This window comes from Carcharodon carcharias, chromosome 3 (genome assembly GCF_017639515.1).
Source record: "Carcharodon carcharias isolate sCarCar2 chromosome 3, sCarCar2.pri, whole genome shotgun sequence".
NCBI lineage: Eukaryota > Metazoa > Chordata > Chondrichthyes > Lamniformes > Lamnidae > Carcharodon > Carcharodon carcharias.
The window spans coordinates 149,879,728-149,899,897 of NC_054469.1; the positions used below are offsets into that span (position 1 = coordinate 149,879,728).

The following is a 20,170-nucleotide window of genomic DNA, read 5'->3' on the forward strand; positions in this document are numbered from 1 at the left end:
TTCAGGTCACCAAGGGTTAAAGTGACTGGTTCTGAAACATGTAGCTGCCACCAAAGAGAAAATGTTCTTATGTATAACTACAAAAAAACCACATGCTTCATTGTAAATGTGAAATTTATTTACTCAAAGTCTACTTAATTTCTACCCCCCCCCCCCCCCCCCCCACCCCAAACCTACCCCATTGAGGAAATGTTCTTTGACGTTTTAGGAGGCTGGCAACATACAAAAAACTGTGGAATGATAAATTGGCAATATGAAGGCATTTATTTCTCCAATCACATTTCGTATCTCGTAAGAACTGATATAAAAATTACATCAAATCACACATTTTTTACACTTTTATGAAAGCAAAATAGTGTGGAAGCTGGAAATCTGAAATGAAAGTAAGGTGGAAACTAAAAATCCAAAATACAAACAGAAAATGCTGGAAGTATTCAGCAGCTCAGGCATTATCTATGGTGAGAAGAGCAAAGTTAACGTTTCAGGTTGATGACTTTTCATCAGAGCATTGATGTAGTTCAGGTCTCTTCTCATGCCACAAAATAACTGTAGAGATATGCTAGGGAAATTCTGCATGCTTTCACACTTTGATGTCTCATTTAAAGCATAAGATATAATAAACTAAAAAAAAGAGACTGTATTCCACAATACAGTTCAAAAGAATTGTCCATTTTTGGAGATGAAACGGTCAATCATGTCAAATGCCCTTTCAGGTTGATCATACGGCAATAAGTGTCCACCACCTCGTATAATTACCTTAAACAGAAAATATAGAATGCACTTTAATAAACTTAAATACAACAAAATAAAAATTACAACCTGTTGCTAACATTTATACTGAATTTCTCCTGGATTTAACTTATGAGTGCACTTGATGCATATTGGAGATCAATGCTGCCTGAAGATTGCCTGATTGTCAACAATAAAATCTATAACCAATATACAAAGTTCCCTGCTCTGAAACTTTAAGAATAAAGGTTATCTTGTTGGCAAAAACTTTTCTAAAGTACAGATCATGCAGCAGTTTAATTTGCCTCTCCCTTTTCATTTTATCAAGGTTTTTCTTTCTTTTCATTTCAGTGGTCTGTGCCACATGGTGACGGTGTGTTACAGTTAACTCAGGGAGTCAGAGTTGCTGGAACAACATACACTTTTACATGCATGCTATAGCCTGGAGCTATGGAATAGAAGAGGCTCCAATTTTCTTTCCAACACATGGCTGACCAAGAATCTCCCCCAATCTTACCACCTGCGTGCCAAAGAAGGGTTTACAGGTTGAAACTTAACCTGTTTGGATGCGTTTTAAATGCACCTTCCCAGGCCATCAGGTCCTGAGGTGGGACTTGAACTGTGCCATGTGGCACTCCTCAATTGATGCAGCTCGAGTCTCTTTTTGTGCCATAAGATAACTCTGAAGATATTGCAAGGGATATTCTGTATGACTCATCTTCCAATTTTTCTCCTTATCTATGGAGTGAAAAAGAAGTGGTTGGCCCCTGTTCAAAACATCCCAGCAGCAAATGAAAGAATGGCAAGTGAGGAAATGCAGTTGCAAACTTGGATCTATTATTCTGGATCACGATGAGTTAGATCACTTTTGCATTTTGTACTAAGCTAGATTCTTTACTTTAAAAAATGTTAGCTTTGAGGAAATCAGGTTGAGCCTTCAAAAATTTCAATTAAAGGATCAGGATTTATGGAAGGTGATTTTGAAACAATGGCTATTTACCTAAAACTAGGTAACTTTAAAATTAGGAAACCGCTGGCATTTTAAAAAGCTTGAAATAAAGCAATGCATCATGGAAAATTCTGAATTCCTTTAATCTTAATAAATTTTATGACACAATTGCAAAAAGGGTACAATACTAATTCCCAATTTTCTGCAGCATCTGTGGATAGAGAAACAGATTGTAATAAAGGACAGAGAGGGGCCAGAATTTTTCCAGCTAGAGATGGGGTGGGAGGCAGGAAGGCTGGAAAAATAATGGCGGAAGGCATAGGGAGACAATCTGGATAAGCATCTTACTAACATCAGCACGGCTCCCCCACTGTAAGGGGAGACCACCAGGTTCACTGTGGCAACCTCCAAGTGTCTTCTCATGTTGGGGAGGGGGGGCGGTGTTGCTGGGGCTGCCTTCATTTAACAGCGGGAAATGGCCCACAGGGGGAAGCGGCAATGGCTGACTCTACAGCTCTGATGCTGTTGCTAGAGGGTTCACCCCTTTGATCGCCAGGGCCCACCCGTCAGGCCCAGGAACATTAAACAAAAATGGTTGCTGGTCTTCCGAGGGTGCATTCTCAATCTCCCAGCAGCCATGTCTACCAGTGACACTGCCAAGGCTGTCAAACTGCTGGCTCTCTGGTTGGGCAGGTAGTTTGGAGAGGTAGGCTGCCATTCTTAATGGGACAGTGCTCGAGGCAGTAGCCTCTTAACTAGCTACCAGCCCCTCTCCACTGGCAGGATCTTCCGGTCCCGTCAAAGTCAATAGACTTTTGAATGGTTCACTGTGCTCTAGGGATAGCACTTCCTGCACATGGGCAGTGTCAGCTGGCTGCAATAATACAAACAAGTTGGCTTGAAGCAGGCTAACAATAATGTTCAAGTTATTCATTTTTAGATCAGTGCAGTCCTTAATAATAAAAAAAATTGCAAATTCTTGTACTGTGTTTACCTATATTTCAGCAACTGTATCTCTGTAAAACATGCTTCTGATGATTCAGGAAATGAGGAAGATATATAACAAGGAAATTCAACAAATGAAATTCCTGAAGTTTTAACACACTGGGGGAAAAAATAACATTCAATATATTTTGCTCATATATTACACATAAACAAAATATATGTTCATGGTTTGATTTATTATGGATTGTGGCAAGTTAATTAGTGTTCTGTGTGGGGTCTTTAACCCCTCTGTAGATGCAGTCATTTCTCTTTCAAAGCCCCTGGGTGTCTTTTTAGGCCCAGAGTGGAATGGGAGTGAGGCATGAAGTATCAGTTCATTGGCTAAGCCTGTTTTATTGCCAGTTCCTTTTCAAACCATCTCAAAATAAAGCAAAAATACCATCCTGTCACTGAACAGAAAGGAGTCAGGAACAATTTCACATGTGCCGGCGGCTGCACAGTGGGTCGAATTTGCATGCACAACTGTTCCTGACACCTTTCTGGTCAGTGGCAGGAGTTACAGTGTTGTACATTCCCTTATGGAATAAAAACTCTATGGGAAAAGGTGTACAGCCATGGCTAAGTAGAGAAGTTAAGGATTGTTTAAGTTAAAAGAAGTTTACAATGTTGATAAAAAAAAAGTAAAGCCTGAAGATTGGGGGTGGGGGGTGGTTTAGAAATCAGCAAAGGACGACCAAGAAATTGATAAACAGAGAGTTAACAAAATATAGAATAACTAGCAAGAAATAGAATTCTGAGAGAGATTCTAAAAGCGGAAAGAGTAGCAAAAGTACACGTGGGTCCCTTAGAGAAAGTGTTAGGAGAAATTATAATGGGGAATAAGTTAATGACAAGACATTAAAGAAATATTTTGTATCTGTCTTCATAGTAGAAGGCACAAGAAACATATTGGAAGTAGTGGGAATCCAAGAGGCTAATGAGAGTGAGGAACTTAAAGTAATTAATATTAAAGAAAAATTATTGGAGAGATTAATAAGATTAAAAGCTGGCAAATCCCCTGGACCTGACAGCCTATGTCCTATGGTTTCAAAAGAAGTGGTTGCAAAGACAGTACATGTACACTGTATTCTGGAATGGCCCTCGAGTTGGAAGGTAGAAAAATTTAACCCCACATTCCAAGAAAGGATAGAGAGAAAACACAGGGGATTACAGATCAATAGGGGAGACAGTGGCGTAGTGGCTATGTTGCTAAACTAGCAATCCACTGGCCCAGGCTAATGCTTTGGGCACATGTTTGAATACCATCATGCAGCCGGCAGAATTTAAATTCAGTTAATAAAGCTGGAATTAAAAAGCTAATCTTGGTAATAGTGACCATGAAACTATTGTTGATTGTTGCAAAAACCCATCTGGTTCACTAATGCCAGAGAAGCAACCTGAGGGAGGAGAGGTGCAGGGCCAACAGGAAGTCCAAGGCGAAAGGAGCCACAGAAGACGCCACTATCCTGCTGCCAGGGTTTACAGGCGGTAATGCAGCTACCCCAATATGCCCAAGGTGAAATGCTGAAGGAGGCTCCGCCTCTCAAGGGAGACTGTGACCTCCAACTGTCAGATGATTGGCCCTGAGATCAGCTCTGTGAGGGTGGACACCCCATGCCAGTGGCTCTGAAGGTCAAAGTGGCCCTCAACTTCTATGCCGCTGGCTCCTACCAGGGCTCAGTGGTGGAATCTGTGTGGAGTCTCCCAATCAGCTGTCCACAGTTGCTTCAAGCAGCTGACAGACGTTCTGTTCAGGTGTGCACTGACTTTCATTCATTCCCGTATGGATGAGGCCAGCCAGACAGAGTGAGCCAGAGGCTCAGCAGCCATTGCTGGCTTCCCCTGTGTCCAGGGTGCAATAGACTGTCCACATGTGGCCATCAAGGCACCAGCAGGTGAGCCCGGTGCCTTCGTCAACAGGAAGGCCTTCCACTCCATGAACGTGCAGATGGTGTGTGATCTCAGGATGCTGACTTTACAAGTCTATGCAAGGTACCCAGGCAGCTCCCTCGACACAAACATCCTCCGACAATCCCAGGTGCCGGGGCTCTTCAGTACTCCAGCCCGACTGGATGATGGCTGCTGGGTGACAAGGGCTATCCCTCCAATAGGTGGCTCCCTGCCACCCAAAAACAGAGGGCGAGTAGCTGTACAACAGGAGCCACACCTCCACAAGAGCTGTGGTAGAGGGAACCATAGGTCTTCTCAAGATGTGCTTCCGATGCCTGGACCGTTCAGGGGGGGCACTCCATAATCCCCAGATCATGTGTCACCAATAATGGTTGCATGCTGCACTCTCTACAATCTGGTGCTGGAAAGGGGGGACACAGTGGAGGAAGAAGATCTTGACGCAGCTGCACAGACAACAGACAATGAGTCCGGTAGTGAGTCCGAGGATGAGCACGGTCAGGAGAATGCTGAGGGCCTGGATGCTGACCTGAGCAACCTCCAGGGAGGCAGAGACACCTGGGACACTTTGATTCCTTCAGCTAGACTACCTAATAAGAACCACCACCACATACCAGGGCTGCAGAGTCCATACTCAATCCTTGATAGCACCAATTCCTTGGTCAACAACATACACTATGTGCCTTTGCAATAAAGTGTCAGGAGACACACGTCCGTCATAACATCATGGCATACCCTGCATCTACAGAACACATAACAGAGGCCAGTTGCTCAAAATAACCTCTCACTTACTTGTGAATGTGAAACATTGCTGAAATTAACATTAATCAGTGTTTTCAATCACACCATTAAAAAATGTAAAGAAAAATGGAGGAACAAAATCTCACTCGTGTTAAGTCCATGTTGTGCTGAAGGTGCTTTAAGTTTTCGTTTGTGGGTGCTATGTCTAGGTGCTCTCCCCTCGCTGGCACCAGCATTGGAGACAGCCTGCTCACTCTGCTGTCTTGTTGGCCTTGATGACCTTGGCGGGCGTCCTCTGACCCGTGGAGCCTGTGCTGGCCTCGCCTGGGAGGAAGTGGCCAGTGCCACAGCTGGCATCTCCCCAGTCACCGCAGCCTCATCAGATGCCACGGTCACTGGCTGAGGGGTGGAGGAGCTGCTGCTGTCATCCGGAGCACCCTGAGAGGACCCCGCAGAGACAACAAGCAACTCATGCGCCAACGTGAGGTCACATTGGACCTCCCTGCTCACCACTGACGGATGGGCATCTAGCTGGGATACTGGGCGCCCAATCCATCTCCCACACTGACACTGACCAGCTGAGATCTGTGTGAGGACTTGCAGGTCAGAGTGCATCCCGCAGGACCCCCGGATTGAGTCGCTGGAGGAGCCTCTACATGAGAGTTGCCACTCTCTTGATGGAGGAGGCATTGCACTCAGCCAAGAGGGTAAATGCAGTGCTTATTCTCCGCAGGGACTCCTCCACAATGGACACCATGGCAGGCATTCCCTCAAGCATCTTCACCAGATCCTCCCGCACACCCTACTGGACATCCAGCAGCCGCTGCCTGATGGATGACCCCAATGGCCCATCACCAGCTATCAACTGAGCATTGCCCTGGTCCCCAGGGAAAACTGTCTACAATGTTACATGATAATCCTAAGGTTATTCCACATGAACATAGTAACATAAGCCATTCAGTACAGCAGTGAAAATAATCTCAATTAAGGAAAATACAAAATTACAACTAAAAATCAAATTGCGTTATGAATAAAAACTCAAGAAAAGATCTAGTGTATAAACTAACCAGACAGAAAGAACATTCCTATTCCATATTGAATATATTTTAAGTTTTGACCCTCTCTATACATTAATTGTGAAAGCAAATATAAAAAAAGCAGAACTTGTGTCTAATGAATGTGCTGGTAATTTTTAAATTTAGACTTCCTCCCTGCAAAATGAAGAAACATAGCAGGAGGCCTTATTTTAAACTTGCAGGAGTTCTAGATTTCCCCCGGACTACTCATTAGAGTAATTTATGAAAGTTGAAGGACCAACAGCTTGTCTGCAGGATATTGCCACAGTTTTGTGTCTGGATGTGGACATTTCCTTAGCAGTTGACCACTTTCCACACAAAAATGTATATAGGGTGACCTTAAAGAAAGCCCCACTCAAAAGTAAACTACTAATTCATCAAAACTATTTCCTTCATTTCACACAGAATTATAGGATTGCATTAAAGTGGACACATAAACGGCAAATCAACAAAAAAACAACAATATTTGGACTTTGACCTTCTCAACTGGATGACCTTCTGCAGAAAGGGCTTTCATGAACCACAAGACATAAGCCTTAACAGCTGTTTCCATAATCCAGAAAATCGAATGGGAAAATGTTTTACATATGTCAAATTAGTCTTTTTTGTAAAGGGGAGGAATTTGAGAAGCAGATTTCTTTGTTATGTTTTTATGAAACGTGTTCACAATGGTTTACCTTTACTCTGTTAGCTTTCAATACATCTCCCTTAACAATGCAATTGGACCAGACTGCACAGCTTCACTCATAGGTTACCTTTCCACCATACTCTGTGATAATTGTTTGCATACAACTGCCATCATATCCTTGAATAAATGCTTACACCACTGATTTGAAACTTGTTGAATGGTACATTTGACCAAATTTGCCATTGTTCCAAAATACATTTTGCAAAGGCCATGTTCAACAAAAGATATAAGGACACAAGGTAATTGAATGAGAGGCATTTAATCTGTTGGGTCTGTTGGTTCCAATGGGCCATGTTTACTATCTGTATTGTCTGATCAAGTTATGCAAAACAAGAAACAATTAAAAATCTCCCTGATGCTGAAGGAAAGAGTAAAATCTAAAGGATGTCCATAACATATAAATAAGGTTAGTAGCAAGCCATAGAACACCCCCCTTTCAAATGCCACTTCACCCAATTAAAGTCTAGTTAATGTCACCACCTTGTGCATTTTTTTGCTAAGACAGCTGTCAGCAATCTGGTTACTATGATTAATTTCAGGTGCCCTAACTTTTTTTAAGAAATAGGGCTTTAAAAATAATTACTTCTGGCATTTGTAATTAAAATTATATCATACTTTAGGTGTCCTCCTTAAGTAATTCTAGAAGATTTGTAAGACTAAACTCACTGGAGAAAGTTTTAACCCCAGCAATTTGGTGGATTTGGGAATAGAAAGTTAAATTTTTTTTAAAATTGCAAACAAACGAAGGGATGGATGCCCAATCTGCCCTCAGGAGGTGGATTCCTTATTTAAATATTTTAATGAGGCTGCATGCCTAAGATTTTATCTCCGTTCCAGCTTTAATACTGTCCAGCCAGGTTTCCCAGGCCTCGGGAGTGATTATGGGTCGTGGGTGGATTGGTGGGGTCGCCCCCAGAGACATCAGAGCCCTGGGAAAACATCAGGATGGGACCATGGAGATAATCGTAAGGTGACGATAGAGAAGACTGGGGGTAAGCCAGGAAGGAGAATGCGGTTAGAGAGGGCACTGGACCTTATCAGAGTGGGGAGGGGGGAGGGTGGAGGGTGTGATCCGTTTGCTAGGAAAGTTATTAGGCTAGCTTGGGGTGTGACAGGTGGTAACATTCCTGCCCCTCTTGAATCATAAGTAGTGCTGGAAAAGCACTTGCCTGTTCCATCCAGCAATCTTTGCCACCCTTCAGCAGCCAGCTTCTCCAATCCCTCCCTGTAATTATCAGAGCCATTGGGCTGAGCTTTGTGGAGGTGGTAGAAGTTCTAGCGCTGAAGCCGAAAATAGGAGGCAACCTTGCTTCAGCTGGTGACAGGATACAGGGAGGCATATTGCCAGTGGTGGCCAATTAAGAATGGTGATGTGCCCCAAGAGCTGCTGGGCCAATCAGAGGACCGCAGCTCAGTAGCAACCCTGCTAACAAAGGCCATTGCTGAGGCTGTAGCTCCAAGGAGAAAGTGTCTCAATGGCTAAGTGCTCTTGAAGAAAGGTAAGTGGGGTTGGGGGTTGCCAGGGCCAGGCATGCAGGCCCCGACAAGTGGCAGGGGTGGGGGTGGGGCATTGCGAAGGCAGTCATGCCACCACCATCGTGTGCCCAAAAAGGAGGGCTCCCAACCTTACTCCCTGTCCCCACGGAGTGCACTGTGAAGCTGTGGGACCTCCCCATCTGGCAGCAGGCCAAGATGGGCAGCTGATCTGGCAACTTCCCTGCCACTGGCAAAATGACATGGCAGCAGGAAGATGTCAGGCACCCTTCACCACCACCTCCACTAACTCCATCCCGCCTTCCCACCTCCAAGCCAGCCATTGGGCAGCGTGTTTCATATGGGCGGGCTTGGGCGCAGAGCTGATCGTTGCCCAGTATCGGCTCCGCGCCGCCATTTTATGCAGGCGGGCCATAAACAGTGTAATATGCAGCCGGTAGCACTACATGTGCGGGTTGGGGGAGGAGGGAGAGTCGGGGCCAGCAGCCTTTTACGCATGCGTGCGAAGGGGCGCAGAAATCTCCGAGACATGGAGCTGCCTCAGGGAGATTGAATCGATGTTCAAAAGATTAAATAAAAGGGTTATAAATTGATTTAAACATGTCCCCTCATGTGACTGTGTCACAAGTTGGGATATTTTTTATATTAATGAATTTTTAAAAATTTATTTAATAAAAGCTTTAGAAAACCTCATCCTGCTGCTTGGGCTTTTCGCCTGCCCGCCAACCTTAAAGTTGGACAGGCAGCATTTATAATAACCTTAATTAAATCCTTAATGACCTTAAATAGGCTGTTTACATATCAGCCCTAAATCGCTACCCAGCGCGATGATGTCGGAATGCACGCCTGATATCATCGCGCGTCATTTTACACGTGGGCGCACGCCAACTGAAAAATCCTGCCCATTGTTTGTAAATCACACTGACAATTCCCTATGGTTTCTGCTTTGCTTCCCAAGGTCAGTGTTAAAGTTAGAACAGAGATAAAATATTTAAATGATGGACACTCGCCCGGGAACAGATTCGTCATCCATGCCTGGGTTTGTTTGATTTTTTAAAAACAATTTTGACTTCCCACTCCTCTCCCACGCCCCTTACCCCACACACAAAATCCACCCAATTTTGTGATTTGTCTTTGCTCACAATGAGCCTAGTTTTACAAACCTTATGGAATTGCTTGAAGGCGCCACTAATGTATAATTTAAATTGAAAACTTGTCAGAATGTATTTTCTAAAGTTCTACTTTAGATGAAGTGTCAGCATTGGCTTAGTTGGTAACATCTTTGCCCGAGTCAAAAAGTTGTGGGTTCGAGTCCCACTCCACAGACCTGAGCACAAAAATCTAGGCTGACAGTTCAATGCAGTATCGAGGGAGTGCTGGACTGTCAAAGGTGTGGTCTTTCAGATTAGATGTCACACTGATGCTCCATCAGCCCTCTCAGGTGAACATAAATGATCCCATAACACTATTTGGAAGAACAGGGGAGTTATCCCTGGTCTTCTGACCAATATTTATCCCCAGTAAACATCATACAAAAACCCAGATTATCTGGCCTTTATCATGTTACTGTTAGCAGGAAATTGCTATGCACAAATGTCCTGAGATTGTGAATAGTGCTATATAAATCAAAGTCTCTCTTTCTTTCCCTCTCTTCTCAGGAACATAGGTACTGTACCATAAAAGCCATAATTTTCCCATTATTAATGTCAGATTATCCCAATTTTTGCTTTTAATGCCAGGATTACGTGACTCATTCATCTATCCTCTGGTTACAAACCTTGTATTTAATGTTATGTCCAAACTGTTCATCCCACATTCCCAACCCCCAACCCTTCAATTTCTTCACAAATTCACGTATATTTTATCTGGTCAAAATGCCCTGAAAAAGAATGATTTGCAGATTGCTTCATAAACTTGAGAATTTCCTCCTTGGGGTCTCTTTCCTTCAAGGGTTAACCACATCCCCTTCACATATTAGATTACCACATGGATCTATGTGAAATTAATGCACAAGATGAATGAATTCTTGTGGTTAACAATAAGCTGAAGGAGAACAAAACCTGCACAAAATATTACAGCATTCCTCATACTATACTGAATGAAGTTGAACAACAAGCATGTATTCACATAGGACATTTTGTGAACCAAACTTACCTCCTAGAATCTACAGCCGGATACAAAATACTACCATTATATAGGCTGTATATATTGAAATTTTACTCAACTTAAGAGTTATCTTTTTGGAGTGCAATTGTCGATTTTTAGTAACCAACAATTTCACAATTTTGACCCAAAGTATTAAATTTTGAGCAGATTGAAACCATTACAGATGACTGGGACACAGCAATTGAAGAAGGAAAAAAGTTAAAACAGGCAAAGGAATAGATTCTGGGAGGTGGTGGGAGACTTAGAGATGGCACAGCAGGCTTTGCACACTGGAAGCGCCATTCATGGGGTGTGGGCATCACTGGCTAGGCCAGCATTCATTGCCCGTCCCTAACTGCCCTTCAGAAAGTGGTGCTGAGCTGCCTTCTTGGACTGCTGCAGTCCATGGGGTGTGGGTACACGCACAGTGCTGTTCAGGAGGGAGTTCCAGGATTTTGACACAGTGACAGTGAAGGAACAGCGATTTATTTTCAAGTCAGGATGACGTGTGGCTTGGAGGGGAACTTGCAGGTGGTGGTGCTCCCATATATCTGCTGCCCTTGTCCTTCAAGTTGGTAGAGGTTGCAAATTTGGAAGTTGCTGTTGAAGGAACCTTGGTGAGTTGCTGCAGTACATCTTGTTGATGGTGCACACTGCTGCCACTGTGAATTGGTGGTGGAAGAGTGAATGTTTAAGGAGATGGATGGGGTGCCAGTCAATTGGGCTGCTTTGTCCTGGATGGTGTCGAGCTTCTTGAATGTTGTCAGAGCTGTACTCATCCAGGTAAGTGAAGAATATTCTATCAGACTCCTGACTTGTGCCTTGTAATTGATGGACAGGCTCTGGGGAGTCAGGCGGTGATTTACTGTCTATAGAATTTCCAGCCTCTGACCTGCTCTTGTACCCACAGTAATATATGGCTAGTCCAGTTCAGTTTCAATGGTAACCCCCCTGAATATTGATAGTAGGGGATTCAGCAAAGTGCAACCCCAATGAACATCCCCACTTCTGACTTTATGATGGAGGGAAGGTCATTGATGAAGCAGCTGAAGATGGTTGGGCCTAGGACACTACCCTGAGGAACTCCTGCAGTAAAGTCCCAGGACTGAGACAGTTAACCTCAAATAACCATAACCATCTTCTCTGTGCAATATGTGACTAACCAGCGGAGAGTTTTGCCCGATTCCCATTGACTCCAGTTTTACTAGGGCTCCTTGATGCCACACTCAGTCAAATGCAGCCTTGATGTCAAGTGCAGTCACTCTCACCTCACTTCTTGAGTTCAGTTCTTTTTTCCATTTTGGATCAAGGCTTTAATGAGATCAGGAGCTGAATGGCCCTGGAGGAACCGAAACTGAGCAGGTTATTGCTGAGTAAGTGCCACTTAATAGCACTGTCGACGACGCCTTCAATTGATCTGTTGATCGAGAGTAGGCTGATGGGACGGTAATTGGCCAGGATAAATTTGTCCTGCTCCTTGTGGACTGGACAGCCAATTTTCCATATTGTCTGGTGGATGCCGGTGAGGTAGCTGTTCTAGAACAGCTTGCTGGGGTCGTGGCAAGTTCTGGAGCACAAGCCTTCAGTATTATTGCCAGAATATTATCAGGGCCCATAGCCTTTGCCATATCCAGTGCCTTCAGCCATTTCTTGATATCACGTGGAGTGAATTGAATTAGCTGAAGACTGGCATCTGTGATGCTGAGACCTCAGGAGAAGGCTGAGATGGATCATCCACCTGGCACTTCTGGCTGAAGATTGTTGCAAAGCTGAACGTTGTGACAAGATTCATTCCCTCATTGTGTTCCTGGTCTGCAACCAAGCATCTTCCCAAAGATGGAAGAGGAGAAAAAGGAAAGACATCTTTGGGGGAAATAATCAATCATTACCACATCATTGTGATTACACCTACACACAGTGACTTACAAGTGCTTTCGGTAGAAGGATGCAAAAAGGTAATTCCCTCTGGAGACAGTCAGCAACACAAGGAAGAAAGAAAATAGACTTGCATCTGCTCAAGTTCATAAGAGTAAGAGGCGCCTTGATTGAAACATACAAGATTCTGAAGGGTCTTGACAGGGTGGATGTGGAGAGGATGTTTCCTCTTGTGGGAGAATCTAGAATTAGGGGTCACTACTTAAAAATAAGGGGTCGCCCATTTAAAACAGAGACGAGGCGAAATTTTTTCTTTGAGGGTTGAGAGTCTTTGGAACTCTCTTCCTGAAAAGGTGGTGGAAGCAGAGTCTTTGAATATTGTTAAGGCAGAGGTGGATAGATTCGTGGTAAGCAAGGGAGTGACAAGTTATCGACGGTAGGTGGGATGCAGATTTCAGGCTATTATCAGATCAGCCATGATCTTATTAAATGGCAGAGCAGGCTCAAGGGGCTGAATGGCCTACTCCTGCTTCTTGTTCGTATGTTTGTAAAAAATACAAAGAAGGAACAGTAACTGTTACAAATCCTTTTTTACCATAGATAATTTCTGGTTTTGTGGTGCCAGTTGCTCCTATAAGTGTTCTGAGCTCATACTATTGAGTGCTCACACTACCTCATCCACTTGTACAATATTGTACAACCAGGGATTCAACAATAACTACACATCATTCTCTGGACCATATAATTGAGTCACATGAACATCATTTCTTTGAAGATGGACCAAACAAAATGAGGTGAGGTGAGGCTTGATCTGATTTCTCCAACAGCTTCCTTGATAACCACATACCCTCCACCCGCCATATAGTCCCAACTTGTTCAGAACACTAGTCCACTCGCACATCAGCCCTGCCTTCACTGACCTACATTGACTCTTGCCTCTTAACATTTTTAACGATAAATACTTTTAGCCACCTCTCTTAAGTCTCTCATTGCATTGCAGAATCTATTCCTTTGCCTATTTTAGCTTTTTTACTCCCCTTCAATCCTCTTTAAAATGCCTTGGAATGCTTTTTTTCTTAAGTTAAAGGCACAATATAATTTTAAGGCATAATTTATTTTGTTAAAGGAGTTGTATGGAAATTCTATTTAGTTATAATTCAACAATGAAGAGGGTTGAAAAATCTGAACCAGGTGTGCACATGCAGCAATTTAGCCTTAGGTATTTATTTTTGACATTAACATTTTATAAACAGGGTACACTAGCTAGGTGTTAGGGCATCGTTCATAACTATTCAAAAGAGAGCTCAACGAGGAATGATACATATCTATTGATTGAGTTCACTAACATCAAGAAATTTAAAACAAAAAACCCAGGGATCTCCTGTTGTAAGAACATAAGAAATATGAGCAGGAATAGGCCATATGGCCCCTGAAGTCTGCTCCACCATTCAATATGATCTTGGTTCATTTTTTATCTCAACTCCACTTTCCCACCCAACTCCCATATCCCTTGATTCTCTTATTTTCTTGGGATTTTATGATCTCTGTCATAAAATATTTAACGACTGAGCATCCACACCTAGGGTGGAAAATACCTAAGATGTATAATCCTTTGAGTGAAGAATTGTCTCCTCATTTCAGGCCTAAATGATGGCCCCCTTATCCCAAGATTGTGACCCCCAATTCTAGAGTCTCCAGCCAGGGGAAAACAGCCTTTCATCATCTATCCTTCATGTAGGAACATGTAAGAAATCAAAAGAGGATGGGGGCTAAATTTGATAGCCCATGCTAATTTATTGAAAACAGGAAACATGCCAACTTTGTGCTGCTTATTCATTACAATGATTTGTGTGTGCAGCCAGTGCTAACTACTGGTCATTGGCTGCACACATCAGCATGGGGCCCAATATAGCAATTTCCTAGCACCACTTAAAGCCAGCCTGCACCTCTTAAAATGGGAGATGTATTATGGCTAGAGCAGCTGCTGGGAGCCATGCAGGAAGTGAATATGTGCAGGAGATCAGTGAAAACTGGCACAATATAGGAGACAGCAGTATCCAAATTTTTTGGATGTGGAATTGAAATCCTGGTGGAGGAGATGGAAAGGAGGAGAGATGTCATGTATCTGTAGAGGGCCAGGAGTCCCTTCAGACATGCATTCAAGAGCAGCGGGAACAGATAACTGTGGAAGTCAGTGGCCAGAGTTAAGCCCCAAAGACCTGATTAGAGTATCAAAACAATTTAAATAATCCTATCTCACATAAAAAGTCAAAGTCCCCGAATGCACCTTCAAATGCCAGATCATACCAACTGCACCATAAGGCTCACACACTGCTTAAATCATTACACTCCCATCACTCACTTACCAACAATCTCTATCAATCAGATCTCATGAGCTGGATTTTCCCGACCCGATGGCTGGCGGGCTTTAAAAATAGCTGGTGGAGCCAGAGCAAGGATTTCCATCCTCGTTTCCAGCGATGGCAATTTCCATTGGTGCAGGAAAAGGGTGGGGGTGTGGAGGTGCAGCAGCCTGCATGCTGCTGCCTCAATGTTGCCAGCACCATTGTCTAAGTGGGCATTTTGGGAAATACAACAATTCTGATGGAGCCGGGTGGGTTTGGAAGGCGACATGAATCACAGCAGCAAAGAAGTGAACCATGGGGGAACCATGATTTGGAGCTGGGAACCATATGACAGGTCAGTACAAATGGTGTTGCCAACTTTACAGGCCATTATGAAATGCTATAGCATAAGTTATATCTGTTTTTACATTAGTGAGTGATGAAAAGGCTGTGTTTTGAAAAGATAAGTGATCATTAAATAATGTAGTTGCCAGGTTGTTAATTCTGATGACTGGCAAGTTGTCAAGTGAAAGGACAGAATTGTGAAAGGAGAAAAATCTTCGTATGCACTAGAATAGATTATCCATTGGATAAAGTGCTATTCTGTATTGCACAATTTTTAAAGACTAACCCAGTTTGAAATCCAAACATGATTGCGTGAAATTCCCCCATAGCTTTCACTTTTTCCTTGAAGTTCAGCTCAGCTGCCTGTTTAGCTGTTTTAAAGGCTTGACAGATGACTGAGCATCTGGTGACCTTCAAGTGCTCTAATATATGCTGTTTAGGAGGGTTAGTTTGCACAGTTGTTCAGGGAAATGTAATCTGAATGCTTGGCTGCCTTTCAGACCATTAATATATTCTGCCTAGCAGGGGTTGTTTACACGGTTGTCCAGGAGGATGTGAGCTTGTTCATTCTAATAGATTTATGAGTATTTTTGAAGAGGACAATGGTTTTTAGTGGCTATACATGTGTGTTTATTTTGGCAGGTTTATGAGCATTTCAAAGGCTTCCACATGTAATAGGGTTGTTCTGTTTATAGCAGCCAATGCTCTAGTGGGTTCAGGGGGGTGAGGGGGGGCGTGTTGGATTAGAATGGGCCTCACACTGATCTCCAGAACTGGGCTAATGTCTCTGGAGGCCGACCGTTTAACTTGGCCACTTTTTCGCATCGACCCACCTCCATCTCTGCCTCAGGCCTACTCTCTCCCCATTCAGGCCATCCTCCACTGGATAGAAATCCTGCCGGCCAGCACTCCCAGTAGGCCCATACTTTTGGCACTAGCTGCCGTATGGTCAGTTTAATGTCCAGTGTGAATGTTAGTGAATGGCTGAATGTTAGTGGATGGGTGAATGAAGGAATGGATTGGGTCGTAGGGTGGGTGAGATAAGTGTGTAAGTGGGCAGGCTGGATGAGGTAAGTAGGTAGAGGGGCAGGTGGGTACAGTGGTAAGTGGTAGGGTAGAATGAGGGTGGGGAAAGTGGTTAGGGTGGCAGATGGGTGAGGTGGCAGGTGGGTAGGTAGAGGTGTGGGTAGTCGGGTTGGGGGCTGTAGTCAGGGAGGGGGTCAGTGTGAGTAATGGGGTGGGGGTGGGCGGGTCAGTTCTCTAGTTACCCAGGAGTTAGATGAGGATTTTTCTGTCTAATGTTTCCTGGGTAACTATTCAGGTAAGTACTTGGAACTATCTGAAGCCTCTGACTCTGGCAAGGGGTCCCAGGGATCAGGGGAATTGTCTGTTGGATGTTCAAACTTCCTGGGAAATTCCGAACAGAGGTCAGTATGCCAGGATTTCCAAGGAGTTCCGACATGCACCTTGGTCGGACGTCCGGTCTCCAATGATCTGGAGACTGAAAGATCTGGGCCATTATCACAAATTTATGTCATGCAGCCTTGTGATACACCAATCCCACTGGCCACCTCAGCTAAGTTTTCTTTACACTGAAGAAAAACAGAGCTGCAGTATTAGTTCTACTGTAAAGTAGAAGTAAAGAAATTCAATTGATTTAAAATTTCTTTTGAAATCTAATTCGGACAACAAGATCTGTCTACAAAATCAGGAGTTATTTGGATCATTGAGAATTGGAAAACTCCACTTTATTAATATGCCTCTATAAAAAACATATGTAAAATTTAGTCGAAATGTAGGTTTTAAAACAGCATTCATAATTTGTAATTTTTTTAGTCTCACTGGATTTATAGCTTAAATAAGAATCATGGCAAACATATGACTAAATTTTAGGGGTTTCAATAGGAAATAGGCAAATTCCTGGTGTCTGAAAAATTTGTGCTTCTTGTATCTTACGTGTGATAGGGATATCTCAAGGAAAGATAGTAAATAATTAGATGGGTAGGCCACATGCATCAATGGTCTTCTGCCTAAAACAAATTACTTAAAAAAAAATCTGCAACTACTGAAACTCAGTATTTACTCTTTCCCTTAAGAGTAAGGCCAGAATTATGTAAAATAATATAGTCAGAAGTCTCTAAACAGGATGCTTACCCTCAAGTCTGATCATGTGCCAAGCAACATTCTCTTTCTTGGGAAACATGTTTGTTGGCCAGAAACTTCAACTGGACAGCCACACACGTGCTATAGCTACTATAGCATGTTCAGTATTTTGCAGCGAGTGTCATACCTCCTGACTCCCAAAGCCTCTCCACCACCTTTAAGGCACTAATCCGGAGTTTTATGGAATGCTCTCCATTTGCCTGGATGTGTGCAGTTCCAATAACTCGGTGAAGCTCGACCACATTAAGGATAAAGCAGCCTGCTTGATTTGCATCCCATTTACCAGTTTAAAAATTCACTCCCTCCACCACTGTCGCACTGTGTACTATCTATAAGGTGCACTGTACCAACTTTGACAGCAGCTCCCAAACCTGTGACCTCTACTATTTAGAAGGATAAGGGAAGGAGACGCATGGGAACACCGTCGCTTTAAAGCCCCCCTCCAAGTCACTGACTTGGACATGTATCACCTTTCCTTCATCATCACAAGGTTAAAATCCTGGAATTCCTAAACTAACAGCACTGTTGGAGTATCTCCATCATCACTTTCTGGAGGGCAACTAGGATAAACAATAAATATTGGCTTTGCTCTTGATGCCTTTCCTCAGAATTAATTTCCAAAAAAAAATTCTCACCCTTCTGTCACACCTGGTCTCAGCTTGGCATATTCTCATAATGTTACAGCTATAATTCAGAAGTTATGCTCTGTGAAATCATGGACTTGAGTCCATGTCCTACCATTTAGTGTTACAGCATCAATGCTTGATCTAACTTACAATGTTAGTTAGGCATTTTTTAAAATTATAGCTATGACCTAATTAAAGCAATAACTTTGTTTCCAATTTTTGATGACTAAATTGAGACTAAAATCTGGAGTCAGGAAGAAGAAGAAAAACTACACAAATTCCTCAAGGCCAATGAAGTGATGCCTGTTGCCTCCAGCACAGTGGGTGCTGAGGGCTAGTATTATTGGACGTGAAGGTCCGAGGCCTCCCTTGTGCGGATTGTGCACAAGCTTTAATGCGGTCTCCACATTTACTTAAATGTAGGTTCTTTCCCCATAATGCAATCAGAAGGAGAGGCCATTTCTTTTAGGATGTTATGGAGGCCTGTCCTTTCAGTTGGTTCCTTGATGTTAAAAGGACAAGGACAAAAATTAATCATTTCTGCATTGTTTTGGTTATGTAGAACAAAATAATTTATTGGACCTTTTTGTGGCCTTTCCAATAGCTCTTTAAAGCTGTACTGTATCTTTTGTCATCAACTATTCGTATAGCTGCAGTTAGAGCTCCTTATCTTTTGGATAGGGTATTCCTACACGCATCTTTGCAGGTTTTAAGAGGACGAGGATCACACAAGATGTAAAACACAAACACAGGTGAAATTGCAGCTTAGAGATATTCAGCTACAGAGACAGGATCTCTTATTTGGGTCTGATTGAAGAAACTTGTCACCACCAACTCGGATTCCCACAGGAAGCCTTGACTGAAACCTGAACACTCCTGCAGCTACACCTGAAGACTTGACCCTTTGAAACACAATAGCTGAAAGATGCGCCTGTGTGTGAGGGAATGAGAATATATGTAAGTAACGAGCGAAACAAAGGATCTCAGCCATGAACTTGAGAAAGCCCTAAAAAATTGTTTTTCACCATTTTAGCTCTTATATTACACGTGGCTTTTACAAAATCCAAAGGAACGAGGGATCCAGGAGACAAAGATAATGGAAAATGCAACTAATGCAATTAAGTCTTAAAACCAGAAATTCCAAATTCCACTTTCACACCAAAAAAATTAGTCATCTGTACTAATTTAAAGTGGAAGTGACGAGCAGGATAACACTCTGAGCGGGACTATAACTGCCAGCCAGCCATCTACAATAGCAAGTACGACTGTTGTTTAAATAGGGCTGAATTATCCAATTAGCATCCGAAATATGATCAGTTAATGGGCTGCATTTTCTCCCCAGTTCCACTTAGGAGTGGAATACTGTGTTTTTCAAATTTTAACTTGGCAGTTGAGAAACAATTAGTCACTGCCAGCTTTATGCCTTAGTCCCCAGTCCCCACTTAAGGCATCTGTGCAATGTTCACACTCAGCTTTGCACATGTGTGGATGTGCAGTGATCGGAAATGTGCCACGCAGGGAACAAACAGGTCACATACAAGCAACCTTCCTTTTCAGATGTGCACATGCGTGGTCATGCGTCAATCTTAAAGGGACCACTCAGCACAACAAGCTGGCTTCACACAGCAAACAGAAGTTTAAGAGAACACTGCATCTGTGCCCTACAGGTAAGGAAATTCAGAAAAGTGGACTGGCTAATATAAAACAGCACAAGGAAACAGTTCAGCCATTAAATAAATTTGTTTCTTTTCGAGGCAGTGCAGAGAATACCAACTAGATGGTTTTACTGTGCCCTATCACTGGATTTTGTTTTTATTTTTTTTTTAAAAAGAGCATCTGGCCAGATATGATTGCAATCTACACTTCAGTGGAACAGGGCTCAGTCTATATGCTCTAATTGTAGTTGGTAGTGAATATCTCACCTTTCATTTTACCAGCAGCAGCCAAAAAAAATACATGAAAAGTCTAAAATCTGCCAATCGGTTAATTAATGGGTGCACTCAGGAAATAAAAAAAACAAGTCTTTCCTTCTTTCAAATACAGTAATGATGTTTCATGGCACAAGTCACTATTAAACTCAACACTTGACACAATTTAAAAAG

At 42.9% G+C, this 20,170-nt stretch overlaps 1 protein-coding gene across 5 annotated transcripts in view; it reads right to left on the bottom strand.

Moving 5' to 3' along the window:
• Nucleotides 1–245: 245 nt before the first annotated feature.
• The window catches only part of cpvl (carboxypeptidase vitellogenic like), a 102,893-nt gene continuing 82,968 nt past the window's right edge, over nt 246–20,170 (bottom strand). For all 5 annotated transcript variants that reach the window (XM_041185087.1, XM_041185085.1, XM_041185083.1 and 2 more), the window contains one exon: nt 246–756. In XM_041185087.1, coding sequence (XP_041041021.1) covers nt 655–756 — 102 coding nt within the window. In that variant the 3' untranslated portion in view covers nt 246–654. The remainder of the gene's footprint in view (nt 757–20,170) is intronic.